This window comes from Nyctibius grandis, unplaced genomic scaffold, assembly GCF_013368605.1.
Source record: "Nyctibius grandis isolate bNycGra1 unplaced genomic scaffold, bNycGra1.pri scaffold_81_arrow_ctg1, whole genome shotgun sequence".
Lineage (NCBI taxonomy): Eukaryota > Metazoa > Chordata > Aves > Nyctibiiformes > Nyctibiidae > Nyctibius > Nyctibius grandis.
In genome coordinates this window covers 28,598-49,034 of record NW_027167606.1, presented here as the reverse complement: position 1 = coordinate 49,034, position 20,437 = coordinate 28,598, and the positions used below count along the sequence as shown (strand labels likewise).

At 68.1% G+C, this 20,437-nt stretch overlaps 2 protein-coding genes across 2 annotated transcripts; one reads left to right on the top strand and one right to left on the bottom strand.

Annotated features, from left to right (window-relative positions):
* Nucleotides 1-294: 294 nt before the first annotated feature.
* Nucleotides 295-12,565, bottom strand: LOC137677497 (transcription factor p65-like). The gene is given in 13 exon segments (XM_068424797.1): nucleotides 295-503; nucleotides 505-822; nucleotides 824-939; nucleotides 1,466-1,552; nucleotides 2,120-2,200; nucleotides 4,066-4,278; nucleotides 5,545-5,649; nucleotides 7,566-7,694; nucleotides 8,481-8,572; nucleotides 9,459-9,607; nucleotides 11,434-11,582; nucleotides 12,116-12,169; nucleotides 12,418-12,565. Coding segments are annotated over 13 exon segments (1,665 nt in total). The 5' UTR covers nucleotides 12,428-12,565; the 3' UTR covers nucleotides 295-341.
* Nucleotides 12,566-12,627: 62 nt separating this feature from the next.
* Nucleotides 12,628-20,421, top strand: LOC137677498 (histone acetyltransferase KAT5-like). Its single transcript, XM_068424798.1, has 6 exons — nucleotides 12,628-12,684; nucleotides 12,801-12,867; nucleotides 13,429-13,497; nucleotides 14,661-14,797; nucleotides 17,277-17,459; nucleotides 19,487-20,421. The coding sequence occupies exons 1-6, from the start codon at nucleotides 12,673-12,675 to the stop codon at nucleotides 19,619-19,621; spliced, it is 603 nt and encodes a 200-aa protein (XP_068280899.1). The 5' UTR covers nucleotides 12,628-12,672; the 3' UTR covers nucleotides 19,622-20,421.
* The last annotated feature ends 16 nt before the right edge of the window (nucleotides 20,422-20,437 follow it).

Here is a 20,437-nt window from a genome sequence, read left to right as displayed (position 1 = left end):
TGACTCCCAGTAGCCCCCCAGACCCCCCTAAAGCCTCCCAGTAGCCCCCCAACCCTCCCAGCCCCCCCAGAAGCCTCCCAGTAACTCCCAGCAGCCCCCCAACCTCCCCCCAAGCCTCCCAGTAGCCGCCCCAGTTCCCCCTAGAAGCCTCCCAGTAGCCCCCCAACCCTCCCAGTGCCCCCTAGAAGCCTCCCAGTAGCCCCCCAACCCTCCCAGCCCCCCCTAGAAGCCTCCCAGTGACTCCCAGTAGCCTCCCAACCTCCCCCAAGCCTCCCAGCAGCCCCCCAGCCCCCCCTAGAAGCCTCCCAGTGACTCCCAGTAGCCCCCCCAGTCCCTCCCAGTTAGGAGGAGGGGAACTGGCTGAGGAAGGTGCTGAAGTCCAAGTCCCCCAGGGAGGGCAGCGAGTCCTCGGGGGGGGCCCCCCCCCCGCCTACATCGGGTCCCCCTCCCAGTTCAGGCCCCCCCCCTAACTGGGGCCCCCCCCCAGTTTCCGCGCCCCCCCCCCGGGGGCTGACTCTGCACCAGGCGGGCGATGGCCTCGGGGTACGACATCAGCATGGGGGGGGGGGCGAAATCCGGGGGGACCCCCCCGCCGTCAGCACCCACCCCCCCTCCGAAATCAGGGTGGGGGGGGTCCCCGAAGGGTGGGGGGGGGTCCCCGAAGGGCGGGGGGGGGTCGGGGGGGCCCAACAACCGCTGGACGTCGGCGACGTTGATGGTGTCGAGGGGGGGGAACGGGGGGTCCCCCAGCAGCGCCCCCAGATCCAACGGGGGGGCGACCCCCCCCCCCCCCCCCCCCCCCCCCCCCCCCCCCCCCCCCCCCCCGGGGGGGCCCCTCCTCGAACTGCAGCTGCAGCAGCGCCTCGGCCAGGGGCTCCGCCTCGGGGGGGGGGGGACCCCCCAAGAGCCCCCCCGGGCCCCCGAAGGAGAAGGGGGGGGCTGGGGGAGGGGGGGGAAGGGGTGAGGGAGGGGCTCGACCCCCCCCATTTGCCCCCAACCCCCCCAATTGCCCCCAACCCCCCCATTTGCCCCCAACCCCCGCAAATTGCCTCCAACCCCCCCAAATTGCCCCCCAACCCCCCCTTTCCCCCTCCCCCTTTCGGCCCCCCCCATCCCTTATTTGCCCCCCCCAATTTACCCCCACCCTCTCTTTGCCCCCCCAATTTACCCCCACACCCTCTTTGCCCCCCCAATTTACCCCCACCCCCTTTTTACCCCCCCAATTTACCCCCACCTCCTCTTTGCCCCCCCCATTTACCCCCACCCCCTCTTTGACCCCCCCAATTTACCCCCACCCCCTCTTTGCCCCCCCATTTACCCCCCCCTCCTCTTTGCCCCCCCATTTACCCCCCCCTCCTCTTTGCCCCCCATTTACCCCTACCCCTTTATTTGCCCCCCCAATTTACCCCCACCCCCTTATTTGCCCCCCCCCCCCCCCCCATTTGCCCCCCCCCCCCAGGCTCACCCATGCTGGCGGGGGGCTGCGGGGCCGGGGGGGGCCGCGAGGGCACCGCGATGCGCCGGGGGGGCCGGGGCTCGGGGGGCACCGGGCCTGGAGGGGGTAAATGGGGGGGGGGGCATTGTCAGGGACCCCAATAACCCCCCCAGGGACCCCAAATACCCCCCAGGGCCCCCAATAACACCCCCAGGGACCCCCAATACACCCCAGGGCCCCCAATACCCCCCCAGAGCCCCCCCAATACCCTCCCAGGGACCCTAATACCCCCCCCAGGGACCCCAATACCGCCCCCAGGGACCCCCAATACACCCCAGGGCCCCCAATACACCCCCAGAGCCCCCCCAATACCCCCCCAGGGACCCTAATACCCCCCCAGGGACCCCTAATACCCCCCCCAGGGACCCCAATACCCCCCCCGCAGGGACCCCCATACCCCCCCCCGCAGGGACCCCCAATACACCCCAGGGACCCCCAATACCCCCCCCAATACCCCCCCAGGGACCCCAATACCCCCCCAGGTCCCCAATACCCCCCCCAATACCCCCCAGGGACCCCAAATACACCCCAGGGCCCCCACTACCCCCCCAGGACCCCCCCCTGTGACCACAAATACCCTCCTGGGACCCCCATTATCCCCCCCCAGGGCCCCCCCCCCCGCACCGGGCAGGGGGCTGCGCTGGACGAAGGAGCGGAAGGTGTCCCGGGTGCGCTTGCGCTTCTCCTCGATGCACTGCAGGTCCCCTGCACCAGTAACCCCCAGTCACCTCCCGGTAACCCCCAGTTATCTCCCAGTCACCCCCAGTAACCCCCAGTCACCTCCCAGTCACCCCTCCAGTAACCCCAGTCACACTAGTGACCCCAGGGACCCAGAAGCGCCCCAAGAGGACCCCGGCACACCCCCAGGGTGCCCCAAAGGACCCAGGCATGACCTCGGGGTGTCCCAAAGGGACCCAGGGGCACCCCTGGGAGCACCCCAAGGGTCCCAGCAGCACCCACAGGTGCCATAAAGGACCCAGGAGCACCCCCAGAAGCACCCCAAGGCCCCCAGGCACAGCCCAGGGTGCCCCAAAGGACCCAGGCATAACTTCAGGGTGCCCCAGGGGACTCAGGGGCACCCCAAGGCTCCCAGGGGCACCCCCAGCAGCACCCCAAGGTGCCATAAAGGACCCAGGGGCACCCCTGGGGGCACCCCCAAGTTCCATAAAGGACCCGGGAGCACCCCAAGGCTCCCAGGGGCACCCCTGGGAGCACCCCCAGGTGCCATAAAGGACCTGGGAGCACCCCCAGGAGCACCCCAAGGGTCCCAGGCACACCCCAGTGCCTCAAAGGTGCCTCAAAGGACCCGAGATCACCCCAAGGCTCCCAGGAGCACCCCCAGCAGCACCCCCGGGTCCCAGCACCACCCCCGGGTGCCATAAAGGACCCAGGGGCACCCCAAGGCTCCCAGGGGCACCCCCAGGAGCCCCCCCAGGTCCCAGCACCACCCCCAGGTGCCATAAAGGACCCAGGGGCACCCCTGGGGGCCCCCCCAGGTGCCATAAAGGACCTGGGAGCACCCCAAGGCTCCCAGGGGCACCCCCAGCAGCACCCCAAGGTGCCATAAAGGACCCAGGGGCACCCCTGGGGGCCCCCCCAGGTGCCATAAAGGACCCGGGAGCACCCCAAGGCTCCCAGGGGCACCCCCAGCAGCACCCCAAGGTACCATAAAGGTCCCAGGGGCACCCCTGGGGGCACCCCCGAGTGCCATAAAGGACCCGGGAGCACCCCAAGGCTCCCAGGGGCACCCCCAGCAGCACCCCAAGGCTCCCAGCACCACCCCCAGGTGCCATAAAGGACCTGGGAGCACCCCAAGGCTTCCAGGGGCACCCCTGGGAGCACCCCCAGGTGCCATAACGGACCCAGGGGCACCCCTGGGGGCACCCCCAAGTGCCATAACGGACCCAGGGGCACCCCTGGGGGCACCCCAAGGTGCCATAAAGGACCCAGGTGCAACCCCAGGAGCACCCCATGGCTCCCAGGGGCACCCCCAGGTGCCATAAAGGACCCAGGAGTACCCCCAGGAGCACCCCAAAGCTCCCAGGCACACCCCAGAGTGCCAAAAAGGGCCCAGGGTGCCCCAAGGGGAGCCAGGCATGTCCCAGGGGGACCCAGGCACACCCCCAGGGTGCCCCAAAGGACCCAGGCATGACCTTGGGGTGCCCCAAGGGGACCCAGGGGCACCCCCGGGAGCACCCCCAGGTGCCATAAAGGACCCAAGAGCACCTCAAGGGTCCCAGGAGCACCCCTGGGAGCATCCCAAGGCTCCCAGGCACACCCCAGGGTGTCCCAGGGGACCCAGAAGCACCCTGGGGAGCACCCCAAGGCTCCCAGAAGTACCCCCGGTGTGGCTCAAGGGAACCCAGGAGCACGCCCAGGTGCCATAAAGGACCCAGGAGCACCCCCAGCAGCACCCCAAGGCTCCCAGGGGCACCCCTGGGAGCACCCTCAGGTGCCATAAAGGACCCAGGGTGTTCCAAGGGAACCCAGGAGCACGCCCAACAGCACCCCAAGGTGCCATAACGGACCCAGGGGCACCCCCCAGCCCAGTTCCCAGTCCCCCCCAGTACCGTGGTGGGGCAGGTAGCGGAAGTCGAGGGGCTCGCTGCGCTCGCGGTCGGACGGGCGCTGCAGCTGCATGCGCACGGTGACGGGGTGCCGCAGGGCCGGCTCGCGGAACGGGGGCGTGCGGAACACGATGGCCACCTGGCGGTGCACGTCGGCCTGCGCGAAGGAGCCCTTGGCCTCCCAGCCCTCGGCCGAGAACCGCACCTCGATGTCCTCTGCGGGGGGGGGCAGGGGGGGGGGTCAGGGGGGCACCCAGGGGGTGACGGGTGCACCCTGGGGTCAGGGGGGCACCCGGGGGGGCACCCAGGGGGGAGGGAGGGCACCCAGGGGGTCAGGGGGGCACCCAGGGGGGCACCCAGGGGGGAGGGAGGGCACCCAGGGGGGCACCCTGGGGTCAGGGGGGCACCCAGGGGGTCAGGGGGGCACCCAGGGGGGCACCCAGGGGGTGACGGGTGCACCCTGGGGTCAGGGGGGCACCCAGGGGTCAGGGGGGCATGGGGGAAGGGGGGCATGGGGGAAGGGGGGCACCCAGGGCTAAGGGAGGGCACCCAGGGGGGTCAGGGGGGCACTCAGGGGGGCACTCAGGGGGGAGGGAGGGCACCCAAGGGGTGAGGGGGGGGCATGGGGGAAGGGAGGGCACCCATGGATCCAGGGGGACCCAGGGGGGCAGGGGGGCACCCAGGGGGGAAGGGGGGGCACCCAGGGGGGCACCCAGGGGGTGACGGGTGCACCCTGGGGTCAGGGGGGCACCCAGGGGGTCAGGGGGGCACCCAGGGGGGCACCCAAGGGGGAGGGAGGGCACCCAGGGGGTGAGGGGGACACCCAGGGGTAAGGGGGATATGGGGGGGCACCCAGAGGGGCACCCAGGGGTCAGGGGGGCATGGGGGAAGGGGGACATGGGGGAAGGGGGACATGGGGGAAGGGGGGCACCCAGGGGTAAGGGAGGGCACCCAGGGGGAAGGGGGGCACCCGGGGGGAAGGGAGGGGCACCCCCCTTCGCCTCCCAGCCCGCGGCCGAGAACTGCACCTCGATGTCCTCTGTGGGGTGGGGGGGGTCAGGGGGCACCCAGGGGGGCACCCAGGGGGAAGGGGGGGCACCCAGGGGGGAGGGGGGACACCCCAGGTGGCTGATAGGCACCCAGAGGTTTAGGGGGGCACCTAGACGGGGTAAGGGGGGCACCCGGGGTCAGCGGGGGCACCCCCCTTCGCCTCCTAGCCCGCGGCCGAGAACTGCACCTCGATGTCCTCTGTGGGGTGGGGGGGTCAGGGGGCACCCAGGGGGGCACCCAGGGGGGAGGGAGGGCACCCAGGGGGTCAGGGGGGCACCCAGGGGGGCACCTAGGGGTAAGGGGGGGCACCCAGGGGTCGGGGGGGCACCCAGGGGGAAGGGGGGGCAGCCAGGGGTCGGGGGGGCACCCAGGGGGAAGGGGGGGCACCCAGGGGTCGGGGGGGGCACCCAGGGGGTCCCCCCCTGCGCTGACCTTTCTGGACCTTGTCACAGAGCAGGAAGATCTCGTCCCCCCCCCGGCAGCTCCCCGAGTTCCGGTTCACGCGGCAGATGCGCAGCTCGGCCGTGCTGGGGGCACCTGGGGACACGGGGGGGACATGGGGGTGGCACGAGGTCATGGGGGGGTCACACAGGGTGGCACAAGGTCATGGCAGTCAGATGGGGTCACACAGGGTAGCACAAGGTCACATGGGGTCACACAGGGTGGCACAGGGTCAGGTGAGGTCACAGGGGGCAGCACAAGGTCATGGGGGGTCAGATAGGGTCACACGGGGTGGCACAAGGTCATGGGGGTCACAGGAGGTGGCACAAGGTCATGGGGGGTCATGGGGGGTCACACAGGGTGGCACAAGGTCATGAGGGGTCAGATGAGGTCACAAGGGGTGGCATGGGGTCATGTGGGGTTACATGGGGTCACACGGGGCGGCACAAGGTCACATGGGGTCACGGGGGTGGCACAAGGTCATGAGGGGTTACATGGGGTCACAGGGGGTGGCACAAGGTCACGGGGTCAGATGGGGTCACAGGAGTCAGATGGGGTGACACAGGGTGGCACAAGGTCACATGGGGTCACAGGGGGTGGCACAAGGTCATGGGGGGTCAGATGGGGTCACACAGGGTGGCACAAGGTCACACGGGGTCACACAGGGTGGCACAAGGTCACATGGGGTTACATGGGGTCACAGGGGGTGGCACAAGGTCACATAGGGTTACATGGGGTCACAGGGGGTGGCACAAGGTCATGGGGGGGTCAGATGGGGTCACACAAGGTGGCACAGGGCCACGTGAGGTCACAGGGGGTGACGTGGGGTGACACAAGGTCATGTGGGAGGGGCCACAGGGGGTTTGGGGGGGGTCTGGGGGGCTCGGGGGGTGTTGGGGGGTTGTGGGGGGTCTGGGGGGCCCAGGGGGGTGTTGGAGGGTTCAGGGGTGTTGGGGGGCTCGGGGGGGCCCGGGGGGACTCAGGGGGGTCTGGGTGGGCTCAGAGGGGTCTGAGGGTACTCAGGGGGGTGTTGGGGGGCTGGGGAGGGTCTGGGGGTCTCAGGGGGGTTGTGGGGGGGCTCGGGGAGGGTGTTGGGGGGCTGTGGGGGGGCTCAGAGGGGTCTGGGTGGGCTCAGAGGGGTCTGAGGGTGCTCGGGGGGGTCTGGGGGGGGTCTGGGGGGGTCTGGGTGGCTCAGGGGGGTGTTGGGGAGCTTGGGGGGGCTGTGGGGGACTCAGGGGGGTGTGGGGGGACCGGGGGGGCTCAGTGGGTGTTGGGGGGTTGTGGGGGGCTCAGGGGGGTCTCGATGGGCTCAGAGGGGTGTTGGGGGGCTGGGGGGGGTCTGGGGACCCGGAGGGACTCAGGGGGGTCTGGGGGGTGTTGGGGGTCTGGGGGGGGGGTCTGGGGGGGGCTCAGGGGGGTCTGGGGGGGGCTCAGGGGGGGTCTATGGGGGGCTGGGGCAGCTCAGAGGGGTGCAGGGGAGCTTGGGGGGGCTGTCGGGGCCCAGGGGGGGCTGGGGGGCCCGGGGGGGCTCAGTGGGTGTTGGGGGGTTGTGGGGGGCTCAGGGGGGTCTCGATGGGCTCAGGGGGGTGTTGGGGGTGCTCAGAGGGACTCAGGGGGGTCTGGGGGGTGTTGGGGGTCTGGGGGGGGCTCAGGGGGGTCTGGGGGGCTGTATGGGGGGCTGGGGCAGCTCAGAGGGGTGCAGGGGGGCTTGGGGGGGCTGTGGGGGCCCGGGGGGGGCTGGGGGGGGTCTGCGGAGTCCAGGGGGGCTTGGGGAGGGGCTCAGGGAGGCCCAGGGGGGGCTGTGGGGGTCTGGGGGTCTCAGGGGGGTGTTGGGGGGCTCGGGGGGAGCTCAGGGGGGGGGTCTGAGGGTGCTCAGGGGGGTCTGGGGTGCTCGGGAGGTGTTGGGGGGGTGTTGGGGGGATGGGGGGTGTTGGGGTTCTGGGGGGCCCCGGGGGGGGTGTTGGGGGCTGGGGGGGGTCTGGGGGGTGTTGGGGGTCCCGGGGGGGACTCACGGTTGTCGTAGACGGGCTGGGAGAGGGCGGGGGGCAGGGCCCGCAGCCCCCCGGGGCCCCGCAGCCACACCTGGAAGCAGAGGCGCACCGCGCTCAGGTCGTACTCGCCCCCGCGCTGCTCCGCCGGCACTGCCGGGCACACGCCAGTCACACCAGTGGCCCCAGTAACAGCCCCCAGTAACCCCCAGTAACACCCAGTAACACCCAGTAACAGTCTGCACCCCCAGCCACCCCCCAGCAACCCCCCCAGGGCCCCACCAGTAACCTCCTAGTGCTCCCAGTAACCTCCTCACACTGCTCTGCTCACGCTACCAGGCACACCAGTATCCCCAGTAACGCCCAGTAACTCCCAGTAACTCCCAGTAACTCCCAGTAACTCCCAGTAACAGCCCCCGCTCCCAGCGACCCCCCAGCAGCCCCCCCAGGGCCCCACCAGTAACCCCCAGTGCCTCCCAGTAACACCCCCGGCACCCCCAGTAACCTCCCTGCCACCTCTAGAACTTCCCAGTAACCTCCCAGTGTTCCCAGTAACACCAGTATCCCCAGTAACAGCCCTCAGTTACACCCCGCACCCCCAGCGATCCCCCAGCAACCCCCCCAGGGCCCCACCAGTAACCCCCAGTGCCTCCCAGTAACACCCCCGGCACCCCCAGTAACCTCCCTGCCACCTCTAGAAAGCTCCCAGTGCTCCCAGTAACCTTCCAGTAACCTACTAGTGCTCTGAGTGACCTCCCAGTGCTCCCAGTACTCCCCTCAACACATCTCCCAGTAACCCCCAGCCCCTCCCAGTCATCCCCAGCCCCCTCCCAGTGCTCCCAGTGCTCCCAGTAACCCCCCAGCCCCCCTCCCAGTAACCCCCAGTCCCTCCCAGTACCCCCCAGCCCCCCTCCCAGTGCTCCCAGTGCTCCCAGTTACCGTTGAAGGGGTTGTTATTGGTCCGCACCCGCTCGGCCACGGCCGCCTCCAGCTCCCGCTTCTTCACGCACTGAATGCCCAAGTTCTGGAAACTGGGGGGGGGCACCCATGGGTGGGGGGGGGCACCCAGGGGTCGGGGGGGGCACCCAGGGGTGCTGTGGGGGTACCATGGGTGGGGGGGCACCCAGGGGCAAGGGGGGGGCACCCAGGGGCAAGGGGGGGGGTCCCATGGGTGGGGGGGGCACCCAGGGGTCCGGGAGGGGGTCCAGGGGGGGGCACCCATGGTGGGGGGGGCACCCAGGGGTCTGGAGGGGCACCCAGGGGTGGGGGGTGGCACCCAGGGGAGGCACCCAAGGGTGGGGGGGGCACCCAAGGGTGTGGGGGGGGGCACCCAGGGGTCTCAGGGGGGGCACCCAGGGGTGGGGGGGGGGCACCCAGGGGTCTGGGGGGGCACCCAGGGGTGGGGGGGGGCACCCAGGGGATCTGGGGGGGCACCCAGGGGTGCTGGGGGGTCCCATGGGTGGGGGGGCACCCAGGGGTCGGGGGGGGGGCTTGGGGGGGGCACCCATGGTGGGGAGGGGTCCGGGGGGGGGCACCCAGGGTGGGGGGGGGCACCCAGGGGTCTGGAAGGGCACCCATGGGTGGGGGGTGGCACCCAGGGGAGGCACCCAAGGGTGGGGGGGGCACCCAGGGGTAAGGGGGGGGGTGCCGGGGGGGGCACCCATGGGTGGGGGGGGGCACCCAGGGGAGGCACCCAAGGGTGGGGGTGGCACCCAGGGGTAAGGGGGGGGCACCCAGGGGGAAGGGGGGGGCACCCGGGGGGGGCACCCATGGTGGGGGAGGCACACAGAGGTTGGGGGTGTACCCAGGGGTCTGGAGGGGCACCCAGGGGTAAGGGGGAGTCCCAGGGGTTGTGGGGGGCACCCATGGGTGGGGGGGGCACCCGGGGGGGCACCCATGGGTGGGGGGGGCACCCACCTGTGGACGCTGCGCTCCGGGGGCAGCTCGGCCTCGTAGTAGCCGTCGCGGCAGTCCTTGCCCACCAGCTCGTGGGGGTGGGCGCGGTGGGGGGGGTCCTTGGTCACCAGCGACACCCGCACCCGCGCCGGGCCCCGGTAGTTGTTCACCTGGGCGCGGGAGAGCGACTGGTTTGGACTGGTTTGGACTGGTTTGGACTGGGATGGGGGGGGGGGATGGTGGGTGGGGTGTGGGGTGAGCGCGCTGGGGATGGGGGCACCTGGGGGGGCATCAGGGGGGTGATGGGAGAGAGCAAGAACTTTCCCTGCCAAATACCAGTGCGTACTGGTCCGTACTGGTCTATACTGGTCTATACTGGTCTATACTGGGACTCACGCGGATGGTGGGGTGGCTCTTGGTGCTGTCGGTGCTGTGCTCCCCGGGGATGGGAGCAGCGTGGGGCACCAGGGGGACCCTGGGAGGGGTCGGGGGGGGGATGCCAGGCAGGTACTGGTCTATACTGGTTTATACTGGTCTATACTGGTTTATACTGGGACTCACGCGGATGGTGGGGTGGGTCTTGGTGCTGTTGGTGCTGTGCTCCCCGGGGACGGGAGCAGCGTGGGGCACTGGGGGGACCGTGGGAGGGGTCGGGGGGGGATCCCAGGCAGGTACTGGTCTATACTGGTCTATACTGGTTTATACTGGGACTCACGCGGATGGTGGGGTGGGTCTTGGTGCTGTCGGTTCTGTGCTCCCTGGGGATGGGAGCAGTGTGGGGCGCCAGGGGGACCCCGGGAGGGGCTGGGGGGGGATGCCAAGCAGGTACTGGTCTATACTGGTCTATACTGGTTTATACTGGTTTATACTGGTTTATACTGGTTTATACTGGTTTATACTGGTCTACACTGGTTTATACTGGGGGACTCACGCTGATGGTGGGGTGGGTCTTGGTGCTGTCGGTGCTGTGCTCCCCGGGGATGGGAGCAGCGTGGGGCGCCAGGGGGACCCTGGGAGGGGCTGGGAGGGGATGCCACGCAGGTACTGGTCTACACTGGTTTATACTGGTCTATGCTGCTCTATACTGGTCTATACTGGTCTATATTGGTCTATACTGGTCTATACTGGGACTCATGCGGATGGTGGGGTGGGTCTTGGTGCTGTCGGTGCTGTGCTCCCCGGGGATGGGAGCAGCGTGGGGCGCCAGGGGGACCCCGGGAGGGGCCGGGGTGGGATCCCAGGCAGGTACTGGTCTATACTGGTCTATACTGGTCTATACTGGTCTATACTGGTCTATACTGGGACTCATGCGGATGGTGGGGTGGGTCTTGGTGCTGTCGGTGCTGTGCTCCCTGGGGATGGGAGCAGCGTGGGGCGCCAGGGGGACCCCGGGAGGGGCCGGGGGGGGATGCCAAGCAGGTACTGGTCTATACTGGTTTATACTGGTCTGTACTGGGACTCACGCGGATGGTGGGGTGGGTCTTGGTGCTGTCGGTGCTGTGCTCCCCGGGGATGGGAGCAGCGTGGGGCGCCAGGGGGACCCTGGGAGGGGTCGGGGGGGGATGCCAGGCAGGTACTGGTCTATACTGGTTTATACTGGTTTATACTGGTTTATACTGGTCCATACTGGTCCATACTGGTCTATACTGGTCTATACTGGGACTCACACGGATGGTGGGGTGGGTCTTGGTGCTGTCGGTGCTGTGCTCCCCGGGGATGGGAGCAGCGTGGGGCGCCAGGGGGACCCTGGGAGGGGTCAGGGGGAGATCCCAGGCACGTACTGGTCTATACTGGTTTACACTGGTCTATACTGGTTTATACTGGGGACTCACGCGGATGGTGGGGTGGGTCTTGGTGCTGTTGGTGCTGTGCTCCCCGGGGATGGGAGCAGTGTGGGGCACTGGGGGGACCCTGGGAGGGGTCGGGGGGGGATCCCAGGCAGGTACTGGTCTATACTGGTCTATACTGGTTTATACTGGTTTATACTGGGACTCACGCGGATGGTGGGGTGGGTCTTGGTGCTGTCGGTGCTGTGCTCCCCGGGGATGCTCCCGGCCGAGCGCCCCTCGCACTTGTAGCGGAAGCGCATCCCCCGCGCCTTCGGCTGCTCCAGGATCTCCACGAAGGGGGCGCCCCCCCCCGCCTCTGGGGGGCACCCATGGGTGAGACCCCCCCCCCACCCTGGGCACCCAGGTGAGACCCCCCCCCCCATCCTGGGCACCCACAAGGTGAGACCCCCCACCCCACCCCAGGGGACCCATGTGAGACCCCCCCCACCCTAAGGACCCCCCAAGCCCCTGGGTGCTCTGGGGACCCCCCCCACCCTGGGGACCCCCCCCAAACCCCTGGGTGCCCTAGGGACCCCCCCCCACCCTGGGGACCCCCCCCAAACCCCTGGGTGCCCTGTGGGGCCCCCCCCACCCTGAGGACCCCCCCCCAAACCCCTGGGTGCCCTGGGGACCCCCCCCCCCCAGGGGACCCCCCCCAAACCCCTGGGTGCTCTGGGGACCCCCCCCACCCTTGGGTGCTCTGGGGAGCCCCCCCCCCATCCTGAGGACCCCCCCCACCAAACCCCTGGGTGCCCTGGGGAGCCCCCCCCCCCCCACCCTAAGGACCCCCCCCAAACCCCTGGGTGCTCTGGGGACCCCCCCCCCACCCTGGGGACCCCCCCCACTCACCCTGCGCACCCCAGTCCTGCTGCAGGAGGAAGGGCAGAAGATCCGGGGGGGTCACTGGGGGGGGGGGGGGGGGGGGTAAAAAGGGGGGGGTGTCACATCGGGGGGGGCCCCTTCGGCCTCCCTGAGGAGCCGCCCCCCTTTTAACGCGCCCCCCCTTTTAACGCCCCCCCCCTTTTAACGCCCCCCCCTTTTAACGCCCCCCCCCCGCGTTAACCCTGGAACCTACTGACGGCGCCCCCCCCCCCTGACGTCACGGGGGGGAACCACCCGCAATAAGTGGGGGGGGGGGACACGACACTCACCGTCCTCCATGGCGGGCGGGGGGGGGGGGGACACACACACCGGGGGGGTCCCGGTGGCACCGGGGGCGGGGGGGGGCGACACGATCGCGCCGCCGCTTGCGGAAGCGCCGCCGCCCCACGTGATCGCGGCTGCCGGGAAGGCCACGCCCCCTCCATTTACATACCCTCGGGGGGCGGGGCCTCGCTGAGGAAGCCGGAAGGGGTGGGGCTAATGCCGGAAGTGAGGCCGGCAGCCCGGAAGCGGAGGCCGGGAGGATGGCGGAGGTGGTGAGTGGGGGGGCGGGGAGCCCCCCCGGGGTTGCGGGGACCCCCCCGGGGGTTGCGGGGACCCCCCCGGACCCCCCCCGGGCCCCCCCCAGACCCACGGTCCTCCCGCCCGCCAGGGGGAGGTGTCCGAGGGCTGCCGCCTGCCCGTGCTGCGCCGTAACCAGGACAACGAGGATGAGTGGCGTGAGCGGGGCGGGGCCGGGGGCGGGGCTTGGGAGGGGGCGGGGCCTGGGCGAGGGGGCGTGGTCTGGGCGTAGGGGCGGGGCCTAATAGGCGGGGCGGGGCCTGGGTAGGGGGACTGGAAGAGGGAGGCGGGGCCTGCGTGTGTGGGCGGGGCCTGTGTGGAGGGAAGGGAGGGGATTGGGGGGCTGGAGAGAAGGGGCGGGGCTTAGAGGCAGGGGGCGGGGCCTGGAGAGGAGGGGCGGGGCCTGTGTGGAGGGGAGGGAGGGGATTGGGGGGCTGGAGAGGAGGGGCGGGGCCTGGAGAGGGGGCGTGGCCTGCAGGGGAGGGGCGGGGCCTGTGGGAAGAGGGTCCCCGGGGGGGGTCCCAAGGGGACACGTGGGGGGAGCACTGGGGGGTCCCTGGGGGGGTTTGGGGTCACTGGGGGGGGGGGAGCGTTTTGGAGGGGTTGGGGGAGATTGGGGGGTCCCCAGGGTGGGGGGGGAATTGGGGGGTCCCTGGGGTGTCCCCAGGGTGGGGGGGGTGTCCCCAAAAGGGGGGTGATGACACCCACCCCACCCCCAGCGCTGGCCGAGATCCTGAGCGTGAAGGACATCAGCGGGAGGAAGCTCTTCTACGTGCACTACATCGACTGTGAGGGGGGGACACGGGGACAGGGGGGGACACGGGGACGGGGGGGACACGGGGACGGGGGGGACACGGGGACGGAGGGGGACGGGGGGGACACGGGGGACACGGGGACGGGGGCGCCACCACCCCCACGGTGTCCCCTGGTGTCCCCAAGGGCGGGGTGGGGACATGGAGGGGTTATGGGGGGGGGCCATGTGGTCCCCTCCACTGTCCCTAAGGGCAGCGTGGGGACACAGAGGGGTTATGGGGGGGCCCTGAGGGTGCCAGCACCCCCTTTGTCACCCTGTGTCCCCCCCTTAGTGTCCCCAAGGGCAGGGTGGGTCACTGAAAGGATACAGGGGGACACGGAGGGGTCACAGAGGGGACATGGGGTGGGCTGTGGAGGGGGCCTGGGGGTGCCAGCACCCCACCCTGTCACCCCATGTGTGTCCCCACGGTGTCCCCTGTTGTCCCCAAGGGTGTGGTGGGGACATGGAGGGGCGACAGGGGGACAGAGCGGGGACACAAAGGGGACATGGGTCACCCCCGTGTGTCCCCAAGGGTGGGGTGGGGACATGGGGGGACACAGAGGGGACATGGAGGGGTTCTAGGGGTGCCAGCACCCCCCTTGGCACCCCATATGTCACCCCTGATGTCCCCAAGGGTGGGGTGGGGACATGGGGGGACACAGAGGGGACATGGAGGGGTTCTAGGAGTGCCAGCACCCCCTTTGTCACCCCATATGTCACCCCCGATGTCCCCATGGGTGGGGTGGGGACATGGGGGGACACAAAGGGGACATGGAGGGGTTCTAGAGGTGCCAGCACCCCCCTTGTCACCCCATATGTCACCCCCGATGTCCCCATGGGTGGGGTGGGGACATGGGGGGACACAGAGGGGACATGGAGGGGTTCTAGGGGTGCCAGCACCCCCCTTGTCACCCCATATGTCACCTCTCATGTCCCCACGGGTGGGGTGGGGACATGGGGGGACACAGAGGGGAGATGGAAGGGTTCTAGGGGTGCCAGCACCCCCCTTGGCACCCCATATGTCACCCCCGATGTCCCCATGGGTGGGGTGGGGACATGGAGGGGCTGTGAGGGGATGCAGGGGGGCTGTGGGGGGTGCAGAGGGGACATGGGGGGACACGGGGGTGCCATTGTCACCCGTGTCCCCGTGTCCCCCAGTCAACAAGCGCCTGGACGAATGGGTGACCCACGACCGGCTGGACCTGAAGCGGGTGCAGGTGCCACGGAAGGAGGCCAAGACCCCCACCAAGAACGGGCTGCCCGGCTCCCGGCCCGGCTCCCCCGAGCGCGACCCGGTGAGGGGACACCTGGGGACACCGGGGACACCTGGGGGGGGGACACTGGGGACAGCTGGGGGGACGACACTGGGGACACGTGGTGGGGAGATGGGTCCTGGGGAGAGAGGGGGGGGTCTGGGAGGGATGGTGTAGGTGGGGGAGAGAGGTGGGGGGGGATGTGGGGACAGGGGACAGGGGAGGGGGACACCAGGGACAGCTGGGGACAGGGGACACCTGGGGGGGGAGTATGGGGACAGGGAGAGTCCTGGGGGACACCAGGGACAGCGTGGGGACAGGGGATGGAGCTGGGGGGACACCAGGGACAGTATGGGGACAAGGGATAGAGCTCTGGGGACACCAGGGACAGCATGGGGTCAGGGGACAGCTGTAGGGGGGGATGTGGGGACAGGGACAGAGGTGGGGGGACACCAGGGACAGTATGGGGACAGGGGACAGCTGGGGGGGGCTATGGGGACAGGGACAGAGCTGGGGGACATCAGGGACAGCTTGGGGACAGGGGACAGTTGTGGGGGAGTATGGGGACAGGGACAGAGGTGGGGGGACACTGGGGACAGTATGGGGACAGGGGACAGCTGTGGGGGAATATGTGGACAGGGGACAGTCCTGGGGGACATCAGGGACAGCTTGGGGACAGGGGACAGCTGTGGGGGAATATGGGGACAGGGGACAGTCCTGGGGGACACCAGGGACAAGGGACAGCCCTGGGGGGACAGCAGGGACAAGGGACAGCCCTGGGGACACGCACCGGGGACAGGGGACAGCCCTGGAGCCAGGAGGGGACACCTGGAGCCGTTGGGGACAGACCCGGAGCCGAGGGACGTCCCCAAAACCCCTCAGGGGAGTCGGGGGGACACCAGCCCCCCATGGGGGGACATCCCCAGGTCTGGTGGGGACACCGGGCACTGGTGGGGCCACCCAGAGTCAGGGGCCACCCCCATGTCACCCCCAACCCTTGGGGACACCCCTGGGAGGGGGTGGTGGTGACACCAAGACCCAAGGGGCATCCCCAGACACTGCCCCACCCAGGGGCCACCCCAAAGCTTTGGGGATGTCCCCAACGCCTCTATGGGACCTTGGGGACATTCTCAACCCTTATGGGACATTGGGGACATCCTCAACCCCCTCAATGGGACCTCGGGGACATCCCCAACCCTATAGGACCTTGGGGACATCCCCAACCCCCTCAATGGGACTCTGGGGACATCCCCAACCTCTCTATGGGACCTTGGGGACATCTCCAACCCCGTTAAGGGACCTTGGGGACATCTCCAACCCTTATGGGACCTTGGGGCCATCTCCAACACTTATGGGACCTTGGGGACATCCTCAACCCCCTCTATGGGACCTTGGGGACATCCCCAACCCCGTTATGGGACCTTGGGGACATCCCCAACTCCCTTGTGGACCTTGGGGACATCTCCATCCCTTATAAGACTTTGGGGACATCCCCAACCCCCTCAATGGGACTCTGGGGACATCCCCAACCCCATTAAGGGACCTTGGGGACATCTCCAACCCTTATGGGACCTTGGGGACATCCTCAACCCCCTTATGGACCTTGGGGACATCCTCAACCCCCTCAATGGAACCTTGGGGACATCTCCATCCCTTATAGGACATTGGGGACATCCTCAACCCCCTCAATGGGACTCTGGGGACATCCCCAACCCCATTAAGGGACCTTGGGGACATCTCCAACCCTTATAAGACCTTGGGGACATCCCGAACCCCATTAAGGGACCTTGGGGACATCTCGAACCCCTTGGGGACATCCTTAACCCCGTTGTAGGACCTTGGGGACATCCCCAACCCTTATAGGACCTTGGGGACATCCCCAACCCCGTTATGGGACCTTGGGGACATCTCCAACCCTTATGGGACCTTGGGGACATCCCCAACCCCGTTATGGGACCTTGGGGACATCTCCAACCCTTATGGGACCTTGGGGACATCCTCAACCCCCTCAATGAAACCTTGGGGACATCTCCATCCCTTATAGGACATTGGGGACATCCTCAACCCCCTCAATGGGACTCTGGGGACATCCCCAACCCCATTAAGGGACCTTGGGGACATCTCCAACCCTTATAAGACCTTGGGGACATCCCGAACCCCGTTAAAGGACCTTGGGGACATCTCCAACCCCTTGGGGACATCTCCATTCCTTATAAGACCTTGGGGACATCCTTAACCTCGTTATAGGACCTCGGGGACACCCCCAACCCCTCTATGGGACCTTGGGGACATCCCCAACCCCTCTCTGGGACCTTGGGGACAGCCCTGCCACCTGGGGAGGGGACACCAGGGCTCCACTGGGGACAAGTGGCGCGGGCGGGGTGAGGGGGAGACCCAGCTCGGGGCGGGGGCGGGGGGGAGGCCACCACCCTCGGGTGTGTCCCCAGAGCCACGCGGTGGCTTTGTCCCCATGTCCCCGTGGTGTCCCCCCCCTAAATGCCTCCTCTTCCTCCCGGCGCAGAGGAAGAGCCTGGACCTGGCGTTACCGGCGGCCCCCGCCAGCGGGAAGAGCTTGCCGGGGCCACCAGGGCCACCGGGGCCACCGGGCTCGGGGCCGGGGCCGGTGCCGGTTCACATCACCCTGCGCTTTCACCTGCCCAAGGAGAGCGAGGCCGAGCCCCCCCCGGCCCCCCAGCGCCCCACGGTAACCCCCGCCGGCCCCGATGTCCCCAACTGGTCCCAGTGGGTCCCCTGCCAGGTCCCATGGTAGCCCCCAGTGTCCCTATGGTAGCCCCTGGCTCTGGAGGGTCTTTGCCACCAGCCCTGGCCCCAGGGGGTGTCTGGGTCTGTCCCCAACGGGTCCTTGTCCCCAGTGGCTCCCAGTCCCTGTCCCCAGCGGGTCCCCAACAGGTCCTTGTCACCATCCCTGGCCCCAACTGGCCCCAACTGGTCCCAGTGGGTCCCCTGCCAGGTCCCGTGGTAGCCCCCAGTGTCCCTATGGTAGCCCCTGGTTCTGGAGGGTCTTTGCCACCAGCCCTGGCCCCAGGGGGTGTCTGGGTCTGTCCCCAACGGGTCCCCAACAGGTCCCCATCACCATCCCTGGCCCCAACTGTCCCCAACTGGTCCCAGTGGGTCCCCTGCCAGGTCCCATGGTAGCCCCCAGTGTCCCTATGGTAGCCTCTGGTTCTGGAGGGTCTTTGCCACCAGCCCTGGCCCCAACGGGTCCCTGTCCCCATCCCTGTCCCCACTGGGTCCCTGGTTTTGTCCCCAGTGGGTCCTTGTCCTCAACAGGTCCCCAACTGGTCCCAGTGGGTCCCCTGATAGGTCCCATGGTAGCCCCCAGTGTCCCTATGGTAGCCCCTGGTTCTGGAGGGTCTTTGCCACCAGCCCTGGCCCCAGTGGCTCCCAGTCCCTGTCCCCAACGGGTCCCTGTTCCCAGTGGCTCCCAGTCCCTGTCCCCAATGGGTCCTTGTCCCCAACTGGCCCCAACTGGTCCCAGTGGGTCCCCTGCCAGGTCCCGTGGTAGCCCCCAGTGTCCCTATGGTAGCCCCTGGTTCTGGAGGGTCTTTGCCACCAGCCCTGGCCCCAGGGGGTGTCTGGGTCTGTCCCCAACGGGTCCCCAACAGGTCCCCATCACCATCCCTGGCCCCAACTGTCCCCAACTGGTCCCAGTGGGTCCCCTGCCAGGTCCCATGGTAGCCCCCAGTGTCCCTATGGTAGCCTCTGGTTCTGGAGGGTCTTTGCCACCAGCCCTGGCCCCAACGGGTCCCTGTCCCCATCCCTGTCCCCAGTGGGTCCCTGGTTTTGTCCCCAGTGGGTCCTTGTCCTCAACAGGTCCCCAACTGGTCCCAGTGGGTCCCCTGCCAGGTCCCGTGGTAGCCCCCAGTGTCCCTATGGTAGCCCCCAGTGTCCCTATGGTAGCCCCTGGTTCTGGAGGGTCTTTGCCACCAGCCCTGGCCCCAGTGGCTCCCAGTCCCTGTCCCCAACGGGTCCCTGTTCCCAGTGGCTCCCAGTCCCTGTCCCCAATGGGTCCCTGTCCCCAGTGGCTCCCAGTCCCTGTCCCCAACGGGTCCCTGTCCCCAGTGGCTCCCAGTCCCTGTCCCCAGCGGGTCCCTGTTCCCAGTGGGTCCCAGTCCCTGTCCCCAGTGGGTCCCTGTCCCCATCACCGTGGCAGGGTATCCCCTGAGCCTCCCTCTCCCGGGATAGAACTGTGCTGGGGCCATACTGGGAGCACTGGGGGGGCTGCTGGGGTGATACTGGGAGCACTGGGATGATACTGGGAGCACTGGGATGATACTGGGGACCTCTAGGGGCTGCTGGGGCAATACTGGGAGCATGGGGGGGGCTGCTGGGGTGATACTGGGAGCACTGGGATGATACTGGGGACCTCTAGGGGCTGCTGGGGCCATACTGGGAGCACTGGGGGGGCTGCTGGGGTGATACTGGGAGCACTGGGATGATACTGGGAGCACTGGGATGATACTGGGGACCTCTAGGGGCTGCTGGGGCCATACTGGGAGCACTGGGGGGCTGCTGGGGTGATACTGGGAGCACTGGGAGGGGTATTGGGAGCACTGGGGTGGGGGGCACTGGGGACTGCTAGGGGCTACTGGGAGCACTGGGGAGGGGCAACAGCCCCTCTTGCTGCTCCCAGCTGCCCCCAGCAGCAGGGCTGGGCCTTACTGGGAGGGACTGGGAGGGACTGGGAGGGCCTGACGGGTGCCCCCGCAGAAGCGTAAGGTGGAGGTGGTGTCACCCGCCACCCCCGTCCCCGCCGCCACCGAGACCTCGCAGGCCTCCGTCTTCCCCCAGGTGAGACCAGTGCGTCCCAGTAAGCGCCCAGTAACACCAGCACGCGCCCAGTAACACCAGCGACCCCCCACCAGTAACACCAGTAACCACCCAGTAGCAGCAATAGTTGTTCACGAGCTTTGTGTTCCCACCAGTATCAGGTAGCAACTTTCTAGTAACACCAGTAAGTCCCAGTACTCCCCAGTAATACCAGTATACCAATAATAAAAGCATTAACTTCCCAGTAATACCAGTATGCGACCAGTAACAGCAATAACTAACCAGTAATACCAGTAACTAACCAGTAACAGCAATAACTCTGCGATAACTTGGATTTGACACCGGTAGCAACTGGGAAACTTCCAGTAGCACCAGTCTATTCCCAGTCCTTCCCAGTAACACCAGTATTCCCTTAATAAAACCAGTAATTGCCTAGTAACACCAGTAACTAACCAGTAACACCAGTAACTAACCAGTAAGAGCAATACCCCTGTAGTAACTTCTGCTTCGCACCACTAGCGGCTGGGAAACTCCCAGTAACAGCAGTAGCTTCCCAGTACTTCCCAGTAACATGAGTATTCTCTTGGTAATAATTGCCTAGTAGCTAACCAGTAACCCCAGTAACTAACCAGTAAGAACAAACACTACGTAGTAGATACCCACTAACACCAGTCATTTCCCAGTACTTCCCAGTAACACCAGTAGTTTCTTTGTAAAACCAGTAAGTGCCCAGTGACACCAGTAACTAACCAATGACCCACCAGTAACCAACCAATAACACCAGTAACCAACCAGTAACACCAGTAACTAACCAGTAGCCAACGAGTAACACCAGTAACTAACCAGTAACACCAGTAACCAACCAGTAACCAAGCAGTAACTAACCAGTAG